The following is a 21,360-nucleotide window of genomic DNA, read 5'->3' on the forward strand; positions in this document are numbered from 1 at the left end:
CAAGAGGACTGGCTCCAATTTTGAGAGTTTTTACTGTGGGAAAAATACTATCAAATAGCATCGCATGCTACAGAGAAAGTTTTTGTGAAAGAAAGAGTCAATTGATGTGGCAAACGTTGCTGTCTTGTTTTCAGAAATTGTCACAGCCAGCCGCCCCAGCCCTCAGCAACCTTCACCAGGTTCCTGATCAGTCAGCAGTCATTGACATCAGTGTAAGACCCTCTACCAGCAAAAAGATATCAGGCCGGGCATGGTACCTCATGCCTGTAACCCCAGCACTTTGGGAGGCCAAGGCAGGTGGATCACCTGAAGTCAGGAGTTCAAGACCAGCCTAACCAACACGGTGAAACTCTGTCTCCACTAAAAATACAAAAATTAGCTGGGCATGGTGGCGGATGCCTGTAATCCCATCTGCTTGGGAGGCTGAGGCAGGAAGAATTGCTTGAACCCAGGAGGCAGAGGTTGCAGTGAGCCAAGATCATGCCACTGCACTCCAGCCTGGGTGACAGAGCAAGACTCCGTCTCAAAAAAACAAAAAAAAAGACATCAACTCACTAAAGTCTCAGATGACCATTAGCATTTCCTAGCAAATTATTTTTAAATTAAGGAAAATACATCATTTTTCAGACATGATACTGTTGCATACTTAGTAGACTATAGTATAAACATAACTTTCATATGCACTGGGAAACCAAAAAAATGTGTTACTCACTTTATTGTGATATTCATTTTATTGCAGTGGTCTGGAGCCAAACCTGCAATATCTCCAGGGTATGCCCGTATTTTCTGTCTAAAGGAAATTTCCCTAAATGGAAACAAAAGCTAATTACAGAAGCCCCAGTTGGAAATTAAATTAGTAACTCCTTTTCTTTGCAAGCTTCAGTCTTCTAAAGCTTGCTTTGTACATTAAAACTCTTTTTTTTTCTTTTAAGATGAGGTCTTGCTCTGTCACCCGATGGATATTGGATCATATCCAATCATAGTTCACTGAAACTCAAACTCCTAGGCTCAAGCAATCCTCCTGCCTCAGCCTCCCAAGTAGCTGGACTTACAGGCATGTGCCACCATACCTGGCTAAGTTAATTTTTTAGAGACAGAGCCTCACTATGTTGCTCAGGCTAGTCTCAAACTATTGGTCTCAAGCAATCCTCCTGCCTCTACCTACTAAGTAACTAGGATTACAAACTGCAGCCACTGTGCACAGCTAAAAAACACTCTTTTCAATGTCAAAAATTACTCCAGATAACCCTTAAATGATGGTATTTGAACCTTTATGCAGTGCATAAGCATTACTTGGTGGACATGGCTTTATAAACTGCATGTCTGAGGTCCCAAACTAGGAACTAGTGCTCTAAAGTGTTCCCAAACCCTTCATCTCCCACACTAACCTACTGACTTTTCTCACTCACACTGCCCTGCAGCAACTATTACACCCAACATCTTTAGCATTTGCAATCCTAGCCTCTCATTCTCTTTCTCCTTTGAGCTACATTTTAAACTTACCAAGTTTTTCAGTTGTTTCAAACATCTGTCTAATATTTCTAATCAGATTAGTTTTCCCAAAGACAGAGACTAAGTATTTTTACCTTTTTATATTCCTCATAACAATTTCTCAGTAAATACTTAATGAAAGTATATTAATCAAGGAATTATTAACAATTATACAATGATAGAAGCACATCTTTAATTTTTCATTTAAACATTTAATATTTACAAAAACTTAAACCACTCAATTTTGACTGTTGTATCAAAAGTGATATATTTTGCAACACACATTGTAATTTAAATAATTCTATTAATTTTCAAAAAGTACATTTAATTACCATACTAATTTTCAAAAGAAGAGCAATGGAATGTTATGAAGTAATCTTTCATTATGTGCCAGTAGCTTGAGTGGTTATATTCTGAAAAATGAATGACACATTTTCTGTTATTCTTTCAAGAAAAGGATCTGTAAGATTTAAATGATCCCCAGAAAAATGTTTCCATTGCTTCAGCTGGGACATAGAAAGAGGTTTCGAGGAGTTAGATTTCTGGTGATGCGGACCAAGTTGACAATCTCTAGAGACAACGAATTTTTCCAACGAATCACCTGCAATAAGTAAAACAATGAGAAAATCCTTAGGCAAGCCAATATCCTACTAAATACAGTACTTTTTTGTTTTATGATACTTCATTTATGTGATTTATTACATTTGATCACCATGGTTCAAGTAAAGACAAATTCATTCATTCTTTTTACAAACATTTATAAATTATTTACTATGTACTGATTTAAACAGTAAAGGTAAAATGATGAAGAAACACAGACATGGTCTCTGACTTAAAGGACCTTACAGTCTAGTGGGAGTGATATACATTAAATAAATAATCATCCAAAAAAATGTATTACAAGTTCAAAATCCCTTGCCTAAAACCTGTGGGGCCAGATATGTTTCCAAATTCAGAATATAATTCGAACAATCTGGGTCAGCATTCCATAATGAAACTCATTAACATTCTGTAGCAAGTCATAGTGTTACAAAATGAGTTAAATAAAAACTATTGATAAACTCACATCAATTTAGGTAAGGTTTTGCCACAAATAATTTTGTCACAAATTTATGAAGAAAAAAAATCTTTTGAGCTTTCTAGATTTCACAGTTGAAGATAAGGGACTGTGGAGCTGAATTACAAACAGAGGTAGGGGTATGAAGGAAAGATACAGAGAACTACCTTACATATTACAAGAGAAGCTGACTTGGTCTAGAAGGTAAGTGAAGGGCACCCTGAGGAAATATTCTATTAAGATCTGAAAGATGAGGAGGAAAGAACTAGATGGGGAAGAAAGATAAAGCATTCCACGATAAGCACATTAAAAAGCTATGAAAAGGAAGGGGCACTGGCATAGTCAAGCAATTGATAGGAGCCTATGCAATTAGAGCCTATAGAGTAAAAGCAAAGAATAATGCAAGAGAAGTTAAGTAATGCAAGATGATGCAAGTATTCAAGGGCTGGATTATGCAAAACATGAATGGCAGAGGCCAGCCATTATTCACCAAATCCATTTCTCTTTCCTCCAGGGCACTTAGTCACATTGCCCAGCCTCCCTTACAGTTAGAAACTGCCTATGGAATGCAGCTATGTCACTTCCAGATCTGAACTATAAACATACTTCAAACTGAACAATTTTCTACTTTATCTCTTCTCTCATTGCTGGCTGGCAGATGCAGGGGAACCCAGCAGAGGACTCTAAGGTCCAAAGGGATGGAAGAGCTCCAAGTGGAAGAACCCTGGATCACAAATTTACCTTATGAAAGGCTGTCCACTAAATGCCCACAATGACCTGTTACACAAATGAGAAACATATTTCTATTGTGTTAGACCATAGTGCTTTTTTAGTTTCTTGTTACAGCATTTAGACTGCCCTAACTTACCAATTTAAAGATTTTAGTATCTATCCTAAGAGCAACAGGAAGCTATTGGAGGTTTTATTTTTTTAACCTTTTAATTATGGGAAATTTCAAATAAATATAATATATATATAGCATGTATCATTTCACTAAACTATTTCATTCTACATTTCTAAAAGATAAACACTTCTTTGAAATTTTATCACACCTAAAAGAAAAGCCTCAAGTCATTCCTTAATATCATCAAATCCTTGTCAATGTTCATAATCATTGAGGTTTTAAGAAAAGAGATGACAAGATTGTTTCAAAAATTAGAAGACAATAGAATAACACCTGCAAAGTACTGACCAAAAAAATCTCTGGCTAACTAAGAGCCAGTATTAGGCCCTTGTTAAAAATAAAAAATTAAAAGACAGTAGAAATAAATAAAAATACCTAAATAATCATAAATGCAAACAAATTAAATATTCTCACTAAAACAAAATATCAGACTGGACAAAAAATAAAATCCAGCTTTATGCTGTTGATAATAGATACCTAAAACATAAGAACATAGACAGATTTAAGGTAAACAGATGGGAAAAAATAGACCAGACAAATCCTAACCATAAGAAAGCTAGTTTAATATGTTAAGACAAAATAAAACAAAAGGCATTAGGGATAAGGCAATCACTACATAACAATAAAATAGAGAAACCATAATGAAAAACAAATTTCACAAGGAAGATATAAAATATATGAAGCAGAAAATGATAAAATAACAAAAGTTTTGTCTAATCCACCATCATAGTTTCATATTTTAATATATTTATTTGAATAATAGATATATCTAACAAAAAATTAGGTTGTTAATGTTTTAAATGGGCAAACAATATGAAGAGATGGTTCACATAAAGGAAGTATGGTTCTTAAACTTAGGAAAACGCTCAGCTTCATTCATAATAAGAGAATAGCATATTAAAACTATACCAATATATTATTTTCTTACTATCAGATTGGCAAAAATACAAGCATTTGATAATCCACTAACCTGGCAAGGCTATGGGAAAATAGACATTCTAGTGTATTTCTAGGGGTGTGTAAATTGACACAACATCCAACAAAGGGCATTTTGGCAGTATCTATCAAAATTACAAATGTACATATTCTCTGACTCAGCAATACTAAAAATTTACCTTATAGGTATACTTGAAGATATTCAAAATGATACATGAATAAAATACACACCTATGGGAAATAAACTAATTGTACATTTGTGGATGATATGGTTTGGCTCTGTGTCCCCACCCAAATCTCATCTTGTAGCTCCCATAACTCCCACGTGTTGTGGGAGGGACCCAGTGGGAGATGACTGAGTCATGGGGGCAGGTCTTTCCTGTGCTGTTCTTGTGATAATGAATGGGTCTCACAAGATCTGATGGTTTTAAAAATGGGAGTTGCCCTGCACAAGCTCTCTTTTTGCCTGTCACCATCCATGTAAGATGTGACTTGCTCCTCCTTGCCTTCTGCCATGATTGTGAGGCCTGCCCAGCTATGTGGAACTGTGAGTCCAATTAAACCTCTTTTTTTTGTAAACTTGCCAGTCTCAGGCATGTCTTTATCAGCAGTGTGAAAACAGACTAATATAGTGGGGGATAGATAAATTATGATATATCTATATACTGGAAGATTATATAGCTGAGAAAAAAAAGATTGAGGAAACTCTGTAACAATACAGAAAGATCTCAAGATACGCTATTGAGTGAAAAAAGGTACAGAAATATACGTATAACATGCTATAATTTATTGGGAGGAAAACTGGGCAAGAATATATATGTAGAGTGGCTTATATATGCATACATATATATCTGGAAGGGTACACAAAAAAACTAATAGTGGTGGTTTCTTTTGATGTAGAAGGCTAAAAACCAGGGAGATAAGGGTAGAGTGGTAGGAAGAGTTTTCACCATGTACATTTTATATTTTTAAATAATTGAGTCATGTAAATGTATTACCAATTCAAAAGTTAAATTAGTCATTTTTGAAATCTATAAAAGAAAAAATGGATTATATAACAAAATCTGGCTAATATGACAGAATTCTGCACTAGACAATTGAGAGGATATACATGATTTCCATGCACAAAAGAAACATTTACAAAAAATGGCCACATACTAGACCATACCCCAAGTCTCTATAATTACCAAAGAATCCATATTATGGATTCTATTTCTGACTACAGAGCATTAGCAAGAATTTGGTAACAAAAACTAAAATACATTTTAAAGCATACTTTTAATTACTCATGAGTCAAAGAAGAAATCATAATGAAAAAACAAAATATTTAGAAATGAATAATGAAAGACTGTATATCAAAATTATGGGCAGCTTAGAGAAAAATGTATAGTCTTAAATATCCACTTCTTTGAAGAAAAGACTGAAAAATCATTAAACTAAGTATTAAACTTAAATATTGGAAAAAGAACATTAGAGTAAATACAAGGAAAAAGGAGAAAATAAATTATTAAAACAGGAAAAAATTTAATAGGAAGGATAAAGTGTTAATACTTTTAATTACCAAAATGGTTCTGAAGAAAAGAAAATCTGAAAACATTTCTCTGAAGTTTAAATTCTACCCACTAAAAAATAACAATATATACATATTTTAGCTACTATAAATATTATATATTGTTATAATTATATATTGTGCATGCTTATATTTATTATATTTAGTTATTGGTTATATATTTATATATAAATATGATACATAACTAATAAATATAATGATATATAATTTATATGACAAATAACTAATAAACTAATAAGCTTCTATTGTACCTAAAATGAAATATCTACATAAAGAGACATTTACATAAAAAAGAAACATCTATATAAAATATATTTTATGTTTACATAAAATCTAAATTCTTCCATCTCAGTCTTATATAGTCTAACTTCTTCAACCTATCTTAATATAATTTATCAAGTAACTTCCAACTACTAGACATTGATTGCTCAAGTCCTACTCCTGATTTAGTTCCTTTTTGAATGGTGTCTATTCTAGAGGGTAAATTTTCAGCTTTACTTAAGCAGCACTAGCAGTTACATGAAGTACTGAGAAGTATGGTGGCCCATGCTTCTGAGTGCCTCAGAAAATATGACCCCATTATGAATAAATTCTGTACAACATAAACAACAAGATTATTCTGTCAACTGTATTTTTTTTGTAGAAGAGAAATAGGGATTAAAACCATTTTTCTGGCTGGAAGCGGTGGCTCACACCTGTAATCCCAGCACTTTGAGAGGCTGAGGTGGGCAGATCGCTGGACCCCAGGAGTTCAAGACCAGTGTGAGCGACATGAAGAAATCTTGTCTCTACAAAAAATACAAAAATCAGCCACGTGTGGTGGTGTACACCTGTAGTCCCAGCTACTCAGGAGACTGAAGCTGGAAGATTGCTTGAACCCAGGAGGCGGAGGTTGCAGTGAGCCATGATTGCGCCACTGTACCCCAGCCTGGGTGACAGAGCAACAGAGTCAGACCTTGTCTCGAAAAAAAAAAAAAAAATTCTAACTCCAAAGCCATTACACCAGGATTTGGAAGATTTTCCTAAATAAGTTCAATTTTTTACAAGTGAGTCAGAAATAAAAAGCTAAAATTGAGAGACTAAGATTCTACTGAATATTTTCACAATATCTCTATCTGGCAGCTGCCCTATGAGCTGAGAAAAAAATAAAACTAACATATGCAAATGGTAAATATTATAAAGTTATTCTGTAAATATTTTCAACTGCTAACGAGAAATAAATTAACTTTACTACATAGTTACAGAATTAAAATATAACTAACCTGTATGAACTTCTCCTGTACACTCACAGTCAAGCAGGTCATGAGTAACACAATCTGAACTTTCATGTAATGTGAACAAATTTTTAAGTTCTTCTACTGAAAACTGAATATGTTCAGATGTCTTGGTGAGGTCGACAACTGCCCCACAAAGACCTTGCTTACTGATCTGCCTTTGATAGATCTTTTCTTCTATTGTACCTAAAGAGAAAACATTCATCAGATTTCCTTCAGATCTTTATGTTCATTGTTTTTGTTGGGTAAAATGTTTATTAACATACTAGTTAACAAAATAACAATATATTCCTGACACTGAAGCACAGGCTAACAAAAAATAATTTTAATTATTGAAAGGGTATACATTTTTTGTCACACTTAAGGGTTGTTACCTGTGGTGAGGAGTCTGTAAATATGTACAGGATATTTCTGACCGTCTCTCCATACTCTAGACATTGCCTATAGAAAATAAGTGAGAATTCTGAGAGTACAGTAGAAACTGATGGCCCTTTCCACATATGCAATTTGCAGAAATACGTTTTAAATAAGGAATTCTGTATTTTACATATAGCTTCAAAAAACATCCCAGGTGTGCTAAGTATGCCCTACTTCATAGCTTTTTCTTAGCAGAAAGAAAGGGATGAGTGAACATTTACTATGGTACTACAAAATAACTACAGGGGTATCATGCAACAGTGAGAGAATATATCTTCATCAATGGGACAGTGAGTATGGACAGCAAGAATGGAAAGAACCAAGTGTAGCATGGGCTTGGTGGTTCATTCTCAGTCCAAATAGCTAAAGATTTGCCCCTGAAAAGTACCTAGGATACAAGTAATCAGCTAAGGCTCTAGGTGGATCCCTGTGGTTTAAAGATTTATCAATGATACTGTGCAATAAAGTGTTGATGTTCAAACTCTGCACATTTCAAATAAAAATCTGGCCTTCAACCAACTTCTAAGAGATCATCTCTAGGCCTTTGGAATATCCTGTCTGATATGAGTGTCTGTTTACCGGAAGCCTTGGGCCACACCAGATAGTTTATGCTAGCAATGTGATATGGTGGGGCCTTGGGCCATGTAGTTCGATTTCTGGAGGCTAAAGACTGATTAACTAAGGTCAGTCATGCAGGTGTTCCATGTCTACAGAACTAACCCCAAACAAAATTCTGGACACCAAGACTTGGGTGAACTTCCCTGGTTGACAATATTCTATATGCACTGACACTCACCAATGCTGACAGAATTAAGTGTTGTCCATAAAACTCCACTGGGAGAAAACAACTGGAAGCTTGTGCCTGATCTCTCTTGGACTCTGCCCTGGACTCAGTATCTTTTCCTTACCGATTTGAGTATCCCTTACTATAACGTAACATAACTGTGAGTATAGCTGCTTTTCTCAGTTGAGTCCTTCTAGTGAATCATTAAACCTGAGGGTTGTCTTGGGATCCCCTAATGCACATACCAACTGAGGTGCAAACCTACAGGTAGAAAACTCAAGATACAAAAAGAAGGACTGTACTCTAAAGAAAACCAAAGGCTTCTCAAATATTTTCCTAAATATGTTACTTTTATACCCTCACTGTAGCCTGCATAAACACTAATCATAGCATCCTTAACACTTTATTGTCTTCACCTGATGGTCATGAACATCCTAAAGGCCCAACTCTGCAGTAAACTAGAACCTGGGGGCATACAGGTTTAGGTGTGAATCCTGCCTCTGCATCTTACAAGCTGTGAGATCTAGAATAAGCTTCCATATCTTCATCTTTAAATGGGACTACTAATATCCATCCTTGTAGGCTTGTTAGGAAGATTAAATAGATGGAAAGCACTTAGCAGAGTGCCTCATGCAAAATAAGGGCTCTTTATGCAGCGGTTATTATATATCATCATCATCTTTGTATCCTCAATAGGCATTGTATCCTCAGGCATTCAATAATATCTATTTAATGCATAAATATTCCTACCTGAATATCAGTGGCTGGATTCCAATCAATGTCATAGAGAATTAAGTGAGATCCTCCAATAAGGTTAAGTCCTACACCACCAGCTTTTGAACTTAACAAAAAAATAAAAACAGAAGAGTGTTGACTATTAAAGCCATCAACAATCTGCTGCCTTTGAGAGATTGGTGTTTGTCCATCAAGTCTTGTATAAGCATATCCATGACGCTTACATACTTCTTGTAAAATATTCAAGGTTTGTGTATAGTTGGATACCAACACCACCCTGTCAATCAAAAAGAAAAATTCTTTAGATAAATTTAAAGGCAGCATTAGATTTTCTTAGTTGAAAGAAAATATCACAATATTATCACTGACATTGAGAGAACATGCAACAATGACCTAGTACATTAAAACACAGGTACTCCTACATATTCCATTTAAAGTCAATATCTAAACTTCCAGTTTTAAGATAGTGTGGCAAAGACCTTTCTGCCTTCTTCATCTCTCTGAGGTTCACTCTAAAAACTGCAAGAGAATGAGCAAAATACAAAAATGAACAGAAACTAACTCTGAAGATATTTGAAAACAAAAAGCATAGTGAAGCAGTCACCTGCTTAGGAGTATACAGGTGATACCTAAATGCCCGAAGAGGGAGATTCCAGTAAGAAACAAATGAAAGTTCATTTGCACCACAGAATCTTGCCAAGGTACCTTAGAAGGAAGGAGTTTAGACTGGAACTATTAAAACATTGGTACATAGAACCCAGGCCCTGCTCCTATGTGATCAGTTGACTTTTCTTTCTCAAATAAAGTATTTATTATCTGAAGAAAATAAACCAAAGACACTTAGACCAGGTAACTGACTGTAGAAGGCAGAAGAGCCAATGTAGTGGCTTATGCCCGTAGCCTCTGCTGCTCAGAAGGCTGAAACAGGAAGATCACTTGAATTCAAGAGTTTCAGTCCAGCCTGGACAATAGAGCAAGACCCTGTCTTTAACAACAACAACAACAACAACAACAAAATGTGTTAATGAAAGTCTAGATACTGAATAAGATCCCTCTACCCTTTTCCTGTCAACTACCAGAATACCAACAGCCAGGCACCCCACATGCCAGTCCAAGGAAGACATTATTAAAGGATTCATCTATGGAAATACTTAAATGATTCCACAGAAAAGATCCACAGATAGGGAGTCCCCAAATTAAAAAGCCAGCTTGCTGCCTGATTACCCAATGATGGTTATTAGTCAACGAGCCCTGCATATCCATACAGTGTTCAATAATGTTTTACTGCTTCACTGTTAACTGTGGACACCAAGGAACACCAGCTATTTGAAGTGAGCTTCAACATGAAAAGGAAAAATCAAAATAAACAAGAAACCTGAATTAAACAGAACAATGAAAAAAACAGAAGAGTGTTGACTATTAAAGCCATCAACAATCTGCTGCCTTTGAGAGATTGGTGTTTGTCCATCAAGTCTTGTATAAGCATATCCATGACGCTTACATACTTCTTGTAAAATATTCAAGGTTTGTGTATAGTTGGATACCAACACCACCCTGTCAATCAAAAAGAAAAATTCTTTAGATAAATTTAAAGGCAGCATTAGATTTTCTTAGTTGAAAGAAAATATCACAATATTATCACTGACATTGAGAGAACATGCAACAATGACCTAGTACAATTAAAACACAGGTACTCCTACATATTCCATTTAAAGTCAATATCTAAACTTCCAGTTTTAAGATAGTGTGGCAAAGACCTTTCTGCCTTCTTCATCTCTCTGAGGTTCACTCTAAAAACTGCAAGAGAATGAGCAAAATACAAAAATGAACAGAAACTAACTCTGAAGATATTTGAAAACAAAAAGCATAGTGAAGCAGTCACCTGCTTAGGAGTATACAGGTGATACCTAAATGCCCGAAGAGGGAGATTCCAGTAAGAAACAAATGAAAGTTCATTTGCACCACAGAATCTTGCCAAGGTACCTTAGAAGGAAGGAGTTTAGACTGGAACTATTAAAACATTGGTACATAGAACCCAGGCCCTGCTCCTATGTGATCAGTTGACTTTTCTTTCTCAAATAAAGTATTTATTATCTGAAGAAAATAAACCAAAGACACTTAGACCAGGTAACTGACTGTAGAAGGCAGAAGAGCCAATGTAGTGGCTTATGCCCGTAGCCTCTGCTGCTCAGAAGGCTGAAACAGGAAGATCACTTGAATTCAAGAGTTTCAGTCCAGCCTGGACAATAGAGCAAGACCCTGTCTTAACAACAACACAACAACAACAAAATGTGTTAATGAAAGTCTAGATACTGAATAAGATCCCTCTACCCTTTTCCTGTCAACTACCAGAATACCAACAGCCAGGCACCCCACATGCCAGTCCAAGGAAGACATTATTAAAGGATTCATCTATGGAAATACTTAAATGATTCCACAGAAAAGATCCACAGATAGGGAGTCCCCAAATTAAAAAGCCAGCTTGCTGCCTGATTACCCAATGATGGTTATTAGTCAACGAGCCCTGCATATCCATACAGTGTTCAATTAATGTTTTACTGCTTCACTGTTAACTGTGGACACCAAGGAACACCAGCTATTTGAAGTGAGCTTCAACATGAAAAGGAAAAATCAAAATAAACAAGAAACCTGAATTAAACAGAACAATGAAAAAAACAGAAGATAACTCTCTGAAAATAATTAATGTCCTCAAACAAGAGCTATCTATCGTTCAATGGAAGAGGATGCAATTTTTCAAAAGGAACAATCAAGAATTAGAAAAATAGCTTAGAAATGTAAAATGATAGACAAAATAAAGTTTTAACACGAGAGCTTTAAGATAATAATATGAGAGTTTGCCAGGAAATACATTAAGAAGAAAAAGTGATGACCAGTAGGAGAGAAAAAAAGAATTAGAGAATCAACTCATGAGGTTCAATATCTGACTGACAGGAATTCCAAAGAAAACACGAAATTGTTTTAAGAGAGAGAAAGGATACTTCCCAGACATGGAGACTTCAGATAAAAAGGACCTCCTAAAAAGTTCCCAGCTCAATTAATAAAATGAAGACTCATATTAAGGCATATCAAGATTATAACTCAAAGTATGAAGAATGAATAAAAGTTGCTCAATGTTTGATGAAGAAAAATAGGTTATATGCAAAAGAATCGAAATTTGAAAATCATCAGACTTCTCAAAAGCAACTCTAGAAACTAGAAGACAACATGTAAAGCAATGTCTTCAAAATTCTAAGGGAATACTATTTTGATCTAGAAGTTTATGACAAGGGAAGTTGTCAGTCAAGTGCTAGGGTAGAATAAAGAGAGTTTCAGATGCGCAAGAAGTCAAAAAGATTAATCTTCCATCTTTCTTTCTTAGGAAACTACTGTGAGATGTGCTCCAGCAAAATGTGAAATTCAGAAAACAGAAAACCAACACAGAAGAGGAAAAAAGTGAATTTATAAGTTAATATGATTTGGTTCTGTGTCTCCACCCAAATCTCATCTTGAATTATAAACTCCATAATCCCCATGAGTTCAGCGAGGGACCAGGTGGGAGGTGACTAAATCATGGGGACAGTTTCCCCCATGCTGTTCTCGTGATAGCAAGTGAGTTCTCACGAGAGCTGATGGTTTTATAAGGCAGTTTTCCCTGCTCTTGCTAGCTCTCTCTTTCCTGCCAGTCTGTGACGCAGGTCTTCGCTTTCCCTTTGCCTTCTGCCATGATTATTAAGTTTCGTGAGGCCTCCCTAGCCATGTGGAACTGTGAGTCAATTAAACCTCTTTCCTTTATAAATTACCCAGTCTCAGGTATTTCTTTATAGCAGTGTGAAAACAGACTAATGCATAGGTGCTGGCTTTTTAAAAGTCCCAGGATGCCGGGCGTGGTGGCTCACGCCTATAATCCCAGCACTTTGGGAGGCTGAGGTGGATGGATCACCTGAGGTCAGGAGTTTGAGACCAGCCTGGGCAACAGAGACCAGCCTGGGCAACCATCTCTACTAAAAATAAAAAAATTAGCCAGGTATGGTGGCATCTGCCTGTAATCCCAACTACTTGGGGGGCCGAAGCACGAGAATCACTTGAACCCAGGAAGCAGAGGTTGGAGTAAGCCGAGATCACACTACTGCACTCCAAGGTCAGGAGACCATCCTGGCTAACATGGTGAAATCCTGTCTCAACTAAAAATACAAAAAATTAGCCAGGTGTGGTGGCAGGTGCCTGTAGTCCCAGCTACTCAGGAGGCTGAGGCAGGAGAATGGCATGAACCCGAAGGCGGAGCTTGCAGTGAGCCGACATCACGCCACTGCACTACAGCCTGGGCAACAGAGCAAGACTCCATCTCAAATAAATAAATAAATCCCAGGATGACAGCTGTGTCGCAAGATTAGAGATCAGTTCAAATTGTAGCAGGAAGACAGAGGACTTACAGAGGAAAGACAAAGAAAATACAGAGACACCTAGAGACCACAATGGTACCCCGTTATCTGCAGATCTGCTTTCCACTGTTTCAGTTACCTGCAGTCAACCTTGGTTCAAAAATATTACACACAGTAAGGTATTTTGAGAGAAAGAGAGAATGCACATTCACATAACTTTCACTGCAGTATACTGTTATGATTGTTCTATTTTATCACTAGTTATTGTTGTTAATCTCTTACTGTGCCTAATTTATAATTTTATCACTGGTATGTATGTACATGAAAAAACAATCCATATAGGACTTGGTAGTATCTGTGGTTTCAGGCATGCATTCCGGGTCTTGGAATGTATTCCCGAGGATAAGATAGGGATTCCCGAGGATAAGATGGGGATTCCCAAGGATAAGATGGCCAAAAAGCACATTAAAAGACGCTCAATATCACTAATCATTAGAGAAATGCAAATCAAAACAATAATGATATACCACCTCCCACCCACTAGGATGACTATTATCAAAAAAATAGAAAGTAACAAAGATGGTAAGGAGATAGAGAAATTTGAACCCTGTGCACTGTTAGTGGAATTGAAAATGGTGCAGTCCACTATGAAAAACAGTATGGCAGTACTTCCAAATATTAAAAATAGAATTACCATATGACCCAACAATTCCACTTCTGGATTTATACCCAAAAGAATTTAAAGCAGGATTCTGAAAAGGTATTTGTACACCTATGTTCACAGCAACATTATTCACAACAGCCAAAAAGTGGAAGCAACCCAAGTGTTCATCAATAGATGAATGGATAAACAAAACGTGGTATATACACACAATGGGATATTGTTTAGCCTTAAAAAGGAAATTCTGACACATGCTACAACATGGATACACCTGGAGGACATTATATTAAGTGAAATTGGTCAGTAACATAAAGAAAAAAAAACTATATGAATCCACTTACATGAGGTATCTAGAACAGTCAGTCAGAGAGTAGAAGGGTAGTTCAGGTGTTAAGGGAGGGGAAAGTAAGGAGTTGGTATTTAACAGATATAGCATTTCAGTTTTGTTTGCAAGATGCAAAGAGTTCTGAACATTGGTTGCACCAGAATGTGAATGTACTTAACACTACAGAATTATACACACAAAAATGGTTAAGATGGTAAGTCTATGTTATGTCTATTTTACCACAATTTTTTTAAAAGAAAGGGCCATCTCTTCAGATAATATGAAGCAACAGAACAAAGACCCAGCCTATGCCACTTATGAAAGTGTAGCTTCTCCTCCAATGAAACATGGTAGGATTTAAGTTTCTTAGGGACCCACAAGGACCATCAATGACCATCACACCTATAATCCCAACACTTTGGGAGGCCGAGGTAGGCAGATTGCTTGAGCTCAGGAATTAAGAGACCAGCCTGGACAACATGGTGAAACCCCATCTCTACAAAAATACAAAAATTAGCAGGGAGTGATAGCACATTCCTGTAATCCCAGCTATTTGGGAAGATGAGGTGGGAGGATCGCTTGGGCCTGGGAGGCCAAGACTGCAGTGGGCCAAGATCACACCACTGCACTCCAGCCTGTGCCCCAGAGTGAGACTCTGTCTCAAGATAAAGAGAAAATACCACCCCAACTTCAATCCCCAAATATTATTTTTATTTTTCTTAACCATTATATTTTTCTTCATTCCTTTCTTCCTTCTTGCCACAAGAGGGAACTTTCCCCTATGACATCTTCAAAGATACATTCTCACACCTATATTCAAACTGTATCTCTTCTCATTTCCTCTAAAACTCTTTTCACTCATTATCCTTTGTCCAATAACAACCAACTATCCCGCCCACCCTTCAGAGAAGAGAAAAAAAAATCCAGTTAAAAAAATAATAATAAGATATAAATAGAAGCTGAAGTGAAAGTTTGTACTCTTAAACTGGGTCACAATCTGCATATATACATCTCACATGTCCTTTTGCACATATCAAATATTATCTAACAAAACATGTGAGAAAGGCTCCATTAGAGGTAGGTACAGCATGCTAGGAGAGTACAGAGGAGGGGAATCTAAATCTGAGACAGGAGAAAGCATGTGAGCTGAGTCTTGTTGTTGTTGTTGTTGTTGTTGCTGTTGTGTAGAAAAGGGGTCTCATTGTGTCACCCAGGCTGGCCTCCAATGCCGGGCCTCAAGCAATCCTCCCACGTTAGCCTCCCAAAGTGCTGGGATTATAGGTATAAGCAATCGCACTTGGTCTGTTGAGCTGAGTCTTAAAAAGGAGAAAAAGTTGGCCAGAAGAATGAGAAGCAGAGGTAAGCCAGACACAGAAACCTGTAACATGTAAGAGCAGAGCAGAAGTGGGCAAACTCACAGGTTCTACAGGGGGTTTGGTATGACTGGACCACATGGTATGTGTGAAGGAGTGATGAGAGATGAGGCTGGAAAAGGAGGCATTAACCATATCATGAAGAGTCTTGCTTAATGTGCTAAAGAATTTAGAAATTTCTGGAAGACAAGTGGGAGTCTTCAAATGATCTTTTAAGAAAAGGAGTGACATGTTTATATTTATATTTTAGAAATATAATTCAGGGCAATGTTGAGTATGTCAGGGGGCTGAGAGTAAGAGGAAGTAGCTTATAAGAGACTATCATAACCCAAATCAGTAATTTTAAGAATCAAAACAAAAATCTTGGTACCAGAAAAATGAGGATGGATTCTTTAAATTAAAAAATAAAATCAACAGAATTTAGTGACTGACATTATGGGATAAATGAAGAAGAAAAGTGAGTTTATAATAATTTCCAGGGTTTTTGCTTGCATTATGGTACCAAGGAACAATGGGACAAGATCAGGCTTGCAATAATGATGGTTTTGTCACATGGTTTTGGACATCGGAAGTGTGAAGTACTATAGGACATCAAGATAGATTTAGACGTCCATTCAACACTTAAAAATAAAGATGTAGAAATTAGAAGAGGACTGAAGTGATATAAATTTCCTTCAATATTATATGCGTTTGGTATACAAGAAGATATAAAATATATAGTCATTCTAAAAAAATTACATACACACACACACACACACAGGATCACATGGTATGGTCGTGTGTATGTGTGTGTGCAATAGTTGAAAGTACAGGGAGTAGAGCACTCAGGAAATATGTTAAGAGTAAGAAAGTTAAAGAGAAAATCCTAAGGTGTATCAATATTTAAGAAACAGTAAAAGAAGAAAGGATTCTGAAGAAAATTGAGAAACAAGCATTATATATCGGAAAATATCACTAGGTTTTTAAACTACATATGTTTAGTTTTTCTTAAAACTTATAAACACATTGTTAATTACAAGTTTACAAAATACTGGAAGCTAACCATATTCCCAAAGAAGAAAACAACTTATTTTTTATGTTTTCTTATTTTAAAAGGGAAGTAAGAAGTAAAGACATAGTGCAAACTAAAACTCTATGAGCACTTATAAGTTTGTTAAATTGATCTTACTTTTCAGTAGGTCGAAGTTCGTGGATAACCGCTAAGAGCTTGGACAGCACCTGTAGTTTTCCTGACTCCTTTTCAGTAAACAGGAGAGGGTTGTAGTCAGCAGGAAACACACTTAGCAAGCCTTTGTATAGACTCTTTTCTTCATTTTTATCACAAGTTGAGCATTCTTTTTCCTATTCAAAATGATGATGGTTAATGCTGGCTCATGTTTGTTTTTTTAATTAGGAGGGGAAAATGCTAAAATTCTAGAGGGAAAAAGGTGAAGATTAACAGCTATCTGAAAAGTCCAAGAAACTGTTAGGAAATCTTTATAGGTCATGATTTGATCATTTTTGAAAAAAGTAACATGCATTCTACTGAGTTAGTTACAGAGCAGTTCTAACGCAGTCTCATGATGCCTGCTACCTTCACCCTGCAAGTGTAGTATTAATATTTCCCACATGTAACCACAGGAAGTAGGAGCAGACGAAAAAAGGAGAGGGAAATAAAGGGCAAATGGTGATACAAAATCCATTCTCTCCAAAACACTAACAATTTGCATCTTTGATAAATCTTTTTCTCTTTTCCTCTCTCCTTCCCTCCTTATTAGTATTCTCTCCTGAATTGTGGGCTTCATACAACACCTTTATATCCAAAACAAGCACAATTGTTTACTTAATCTTACCAGTTTCTTCTGTAAGAAGGAAGAAGTTCACCAATAAATTAACAGAGAAATTTATTCTTACTTATAACAATACTTTTTGTTGATTTCACCAGTAGTTGTAGAATAAATTTATTCCAAGGTGATTATCAGCACCTCTGAAATTCCCCCTCCAAAACTGCCTAGCTGATATGTGAACATATAACTAGAGATCAGAGATATTAATGACTATATCAGTTTTTTGGTTAAATTCCTAGGATTGGCAGGTCTCTTAACTCTTTCCCATATTTACCAGATTTATCACTGTTTCTGAAACTTTGTTCAACCTATACCCCTTGTCTGGAATACTTTTCATTTCGCTGCTCAATTATCCCAATCCTATAAATTGCTGCTCAATTATCCCAATCCTATAAATCCTAAATAAAGACCCAGTGCAAATTCTACCTGATTATTCATAGCCTTTGTTTGCATTGAGTTTTAACCTTTAAGGTTACACAGTACACTTCAGCTTTGACCTTATCTAATTGAGCAGTTAATGATATGCAGTTGACCCTTGAACACATGGGTTTGAACTACGCAAGTCTACTTATATGCAGATTTTCTCCCATCTCTGCTACCACCCCTGAGACAGCAAGGCCAACCCCTCTTCTGCCTCCTCTCCTCTCAGCCTACTCAATGTGAAGAGCTTTGTGAGGTTCTACTTCCACTCATTGAATAATATATTGTCTCTTCTTCATGATTTTCTTAATAACATTTTCTTTTTATAGCTTACTTTAGTGTAAAATTACAGTATATAATATACAAAATATGTGTGAACTGACTTTATGTTACTGGTAAGGCTTGTGGTCAACAGTAGGCTATTCGTAGTTCAGTTTTGGGGGAGTCAAAAGTCATACAAGTTATAAAGGGATTTTCAACAGTGCACGCAGGGGTCAGCACCCCTAACCCCAGGGTTGTTCAAGATCGAATGACTTTTTTATACTTCACAAATGTTTTCCTGTGTGTTGCACCCGCTCTTTAGTAATACTAGAAACACCTTAAGGGCAGTGAATCCTATGTGAAACGTATAAAAACGCTGGGCACAGAGTACTAATTTTAATTTGGCTTACTGTCAAAATACAGCAATATTTAGGTGTAGTCATTTGATTAAAAATACTAGGAACTGGCCGGGCGCGGTGGCTCAAGCCTGTAATCACAGCACTTTGGGAGGCCGAGACGGGCGGATCGAGACCATACTGGCTAACATGGTGAAACCCCGTCTCTACTAAAAAATACAAAAAAAACACTAGCCGGGCGCGGTGGCGGACGCCTATAGTCCCAGCTACTCAGGACGCTGAGGCAGGAGAATGGCGTAAACCCGGGAGGCGGAGCTTGCAGTGAGCTGAGATCCGGTCACTGCACTCCAGCCAGGGCGACAGAGCGAGACTCCGTCTCAAAAAAAAAAAAAAAAATACTAGGAACTTTAAAATATTTCTATCACTGGGACATATGAGGAGAAAGAAGTAGTTGCTGGTTGCTTTAGGTTAGCTCTGCCTACAACTTGGAAAGATCATCAAAGGACCACAGGCCCAGGGTCTAGTATACAGTTTTTCATCTTCAGAAACTTGAATATGCTTAAGCTGTAGGGAAATTATTCATATTAACCAAATTAAGAGACTGAGTAAGTCAGAAAGAAAATTTATTGACCTATGAGACCTGCCTATTTAGACCAATTAGTCTATGCACATGCATTCTGTCCTATGAAAGAATGTCCCCAGGGAAAGTCAAATCCTAACAGAAGGTGCCTGGTGAATATTAAATCAGAGTACAGGAAGATGGGTGATCTTTTTTTCTTTTTTTTTTAAAGAGACAGGGCCTCACAGTGTTGCCCAGACTGGTCTCGAACTCTTGGCCTCAAGTACACCCTTCCGCCTCAGCCTCTCAAAGTGCTGGGATTATAGGCGTGAGCCACCGCCCTGGCCAAGATGGGCGATCTTAATGCACAAGTTCTTAACAAAGAACACGTATTAGAATGACTTGAGAAGGCTTTTTTTTTAATGCTCATGCCTGGGTCCTACTCTCAAACAAAACTCTGAATTAATCCATATGTGTTAAGGCCTGGACTAATGTAATTGTAAGAGCTTCCCAGGATATTATAATATGTACCACTAACTAATAATTGACTAATAGATAATATCTTTATACTGTGACAGCCTGATGCAGCATCTCCATCATAGAGATTTACCAGTTCGACTTCTCATATCAAGCTAATCAGGACACTGTCTCTTCTGACTCCATGTAACCCAATACACTTCAGTTATGAATTATGATATTGTTACTGGTTACGTTCCACTCACATTTCCTAAAGAAAGACCTAACATCTTAATTGAACTTGGGAAACAATCTAGTTTCAATAGAAACACTTACAAGCCATTGCTTAAAGGTTACTTATACATGTAGAAGGCTCATTTCTGCCCTTTTATATCAATCCTTATTTCCTAAGAAGTTAGAGAAAAGGCTTTTCTGAATAAATGTCAGACTATAAATTATGTACCCTATTTGAAGTATCCTATGCCTATTATTAGTGACTGCATGGCAACAATGGAGAAACACTCAGAGCCCCCTGCTGCTTTCTTCAAGAATGTACAAACATATTCTAAATTAACTGGTATATTCTGAGCCATTATAAGGTCTTCCTTTTAATGAAGAAATTTTTGGCTATTTTTACTGGGCTTCATGCCCAAAGCATTTAATTTTTATCACTGTATATAGAATTAGTTTTTTTTAAAGTGGCGGCTGGGCGCAGTGGCTCACACCTGTAATCCCAGCACTTTGGGAGGCTGAGGTGGGAGGATCACTTGAGCTCAGGAGTTCAAGATCAGCCTGGGCAATATAGTGAGATCCCATCTCTATTTTTTTTAATAACTTCTTTTTAAAAAATAAATTAAAAAGGCCGGGTGCAGTGGTTCACGCCTGTAATCCCAGTACTTTGGGAGGCCGAGGTAGGCGGATCATCTGAGGTCAGGAGTTCGAGACCAGCCTGGCCAACATGGTGAAACCCCATCTCCACCAAAAATACAAAACTTAGACAGGCGTGGTGGCAGGCGCCGGTAATCCCAGCTACTTGGGAGGTTGAGGCAGGAGAATCACTTGAATGCGGGAGGTGGAGGTTGCAGTGAGCTGAGATCGCACCATTGCACTCTAGCCTGGGGGACAAGAACAAGACTTCATCTCGATAAATAAATAAATAGCATCAAGTTTCTCTAGAATAAGATTGTATATATCTATCTCTGAGCCCCTATTTCCCCACCAAAAAAATGGGGATGGTAATAAGATTACTTATTCCATAGAGTTTTATAAATAATAAATAAAATAACACTAATAAAGTACTTAGTGATTGGTACAAGTTGACCATCCTTTATCCAAAATACTTGGGAACAGAAGTGGTTCAGATTTCAGATTTTTTCAGATCTTGGAATATTTGCATATATATATATTGGGCATGGGACACAAGTGTAAACATGAAATTCATTTATATTTCATATATACCTTATACACATACTCTGAGGGTAATTTTATACAGTATTTTTAATAACTTTGTATATGAGACAAAGTCTGTGCACACTGAACATCAGAAAGCAAAGATATCAGGTATGGAATTGCCCAC

General features: G+C 36.8%; 1 protein-coding gene across 1 annotated transcript in view; it reads right to left on the bottom strand.

Annotated features, from left to right (window-relative positions):
- Positions 1–1,241: 1,241 nt before the first annotated feature.
- Positions 1,242–21,360, bottom strand: part of RAD54B (RAD54 homolog B) — a 94,960-nt gene continuing 74,841 nt past the window's right edge. Inside the window, exons 11-15 of the mRNA XM_033202754.1 lie at positions 17,075–17,247; positions 9,184–9,445; positions 7,607–7,673; positions 7,221–7,418; positions 1,242–2,092 (exon numbers count right to left, since the gene is read on the bottom strand). Coding sequence (XP_033058645.1) covers positions 1,875–2,092; positions 7,221–7,418; positions 7,607–7,673; positions 9,184–9,445; positions 17,075–17,247 — 918 coding nt within the window. The 3' untranslated portion in view covers positions 1,242–1,874. The remainder of the gene's footprint in view (positions 2,093–7,220; positions 7,419–7,606; positions 7,674–9,183; positions 9,446–17,074; positions 17,248–21,360) is intronic.

Source organism: Trachypithecus francoisi, unplaced genomic scaffold (genome assembly GCF_009764315.1).
Source record: "Trachypithecus francoisi isolate TF-2019V2 unplaced genomic scaffold, Tfra_2.0 Lachesis_group7, whole genome shotgun sequence".
In the NCBI taxonomy this organism is placed as follows: Eukaryota; Metazoa; Chordata; class Mammalia; order Primates; family Cercopithecidae; genus Trachypithecus; species Trachypithecus francoisi.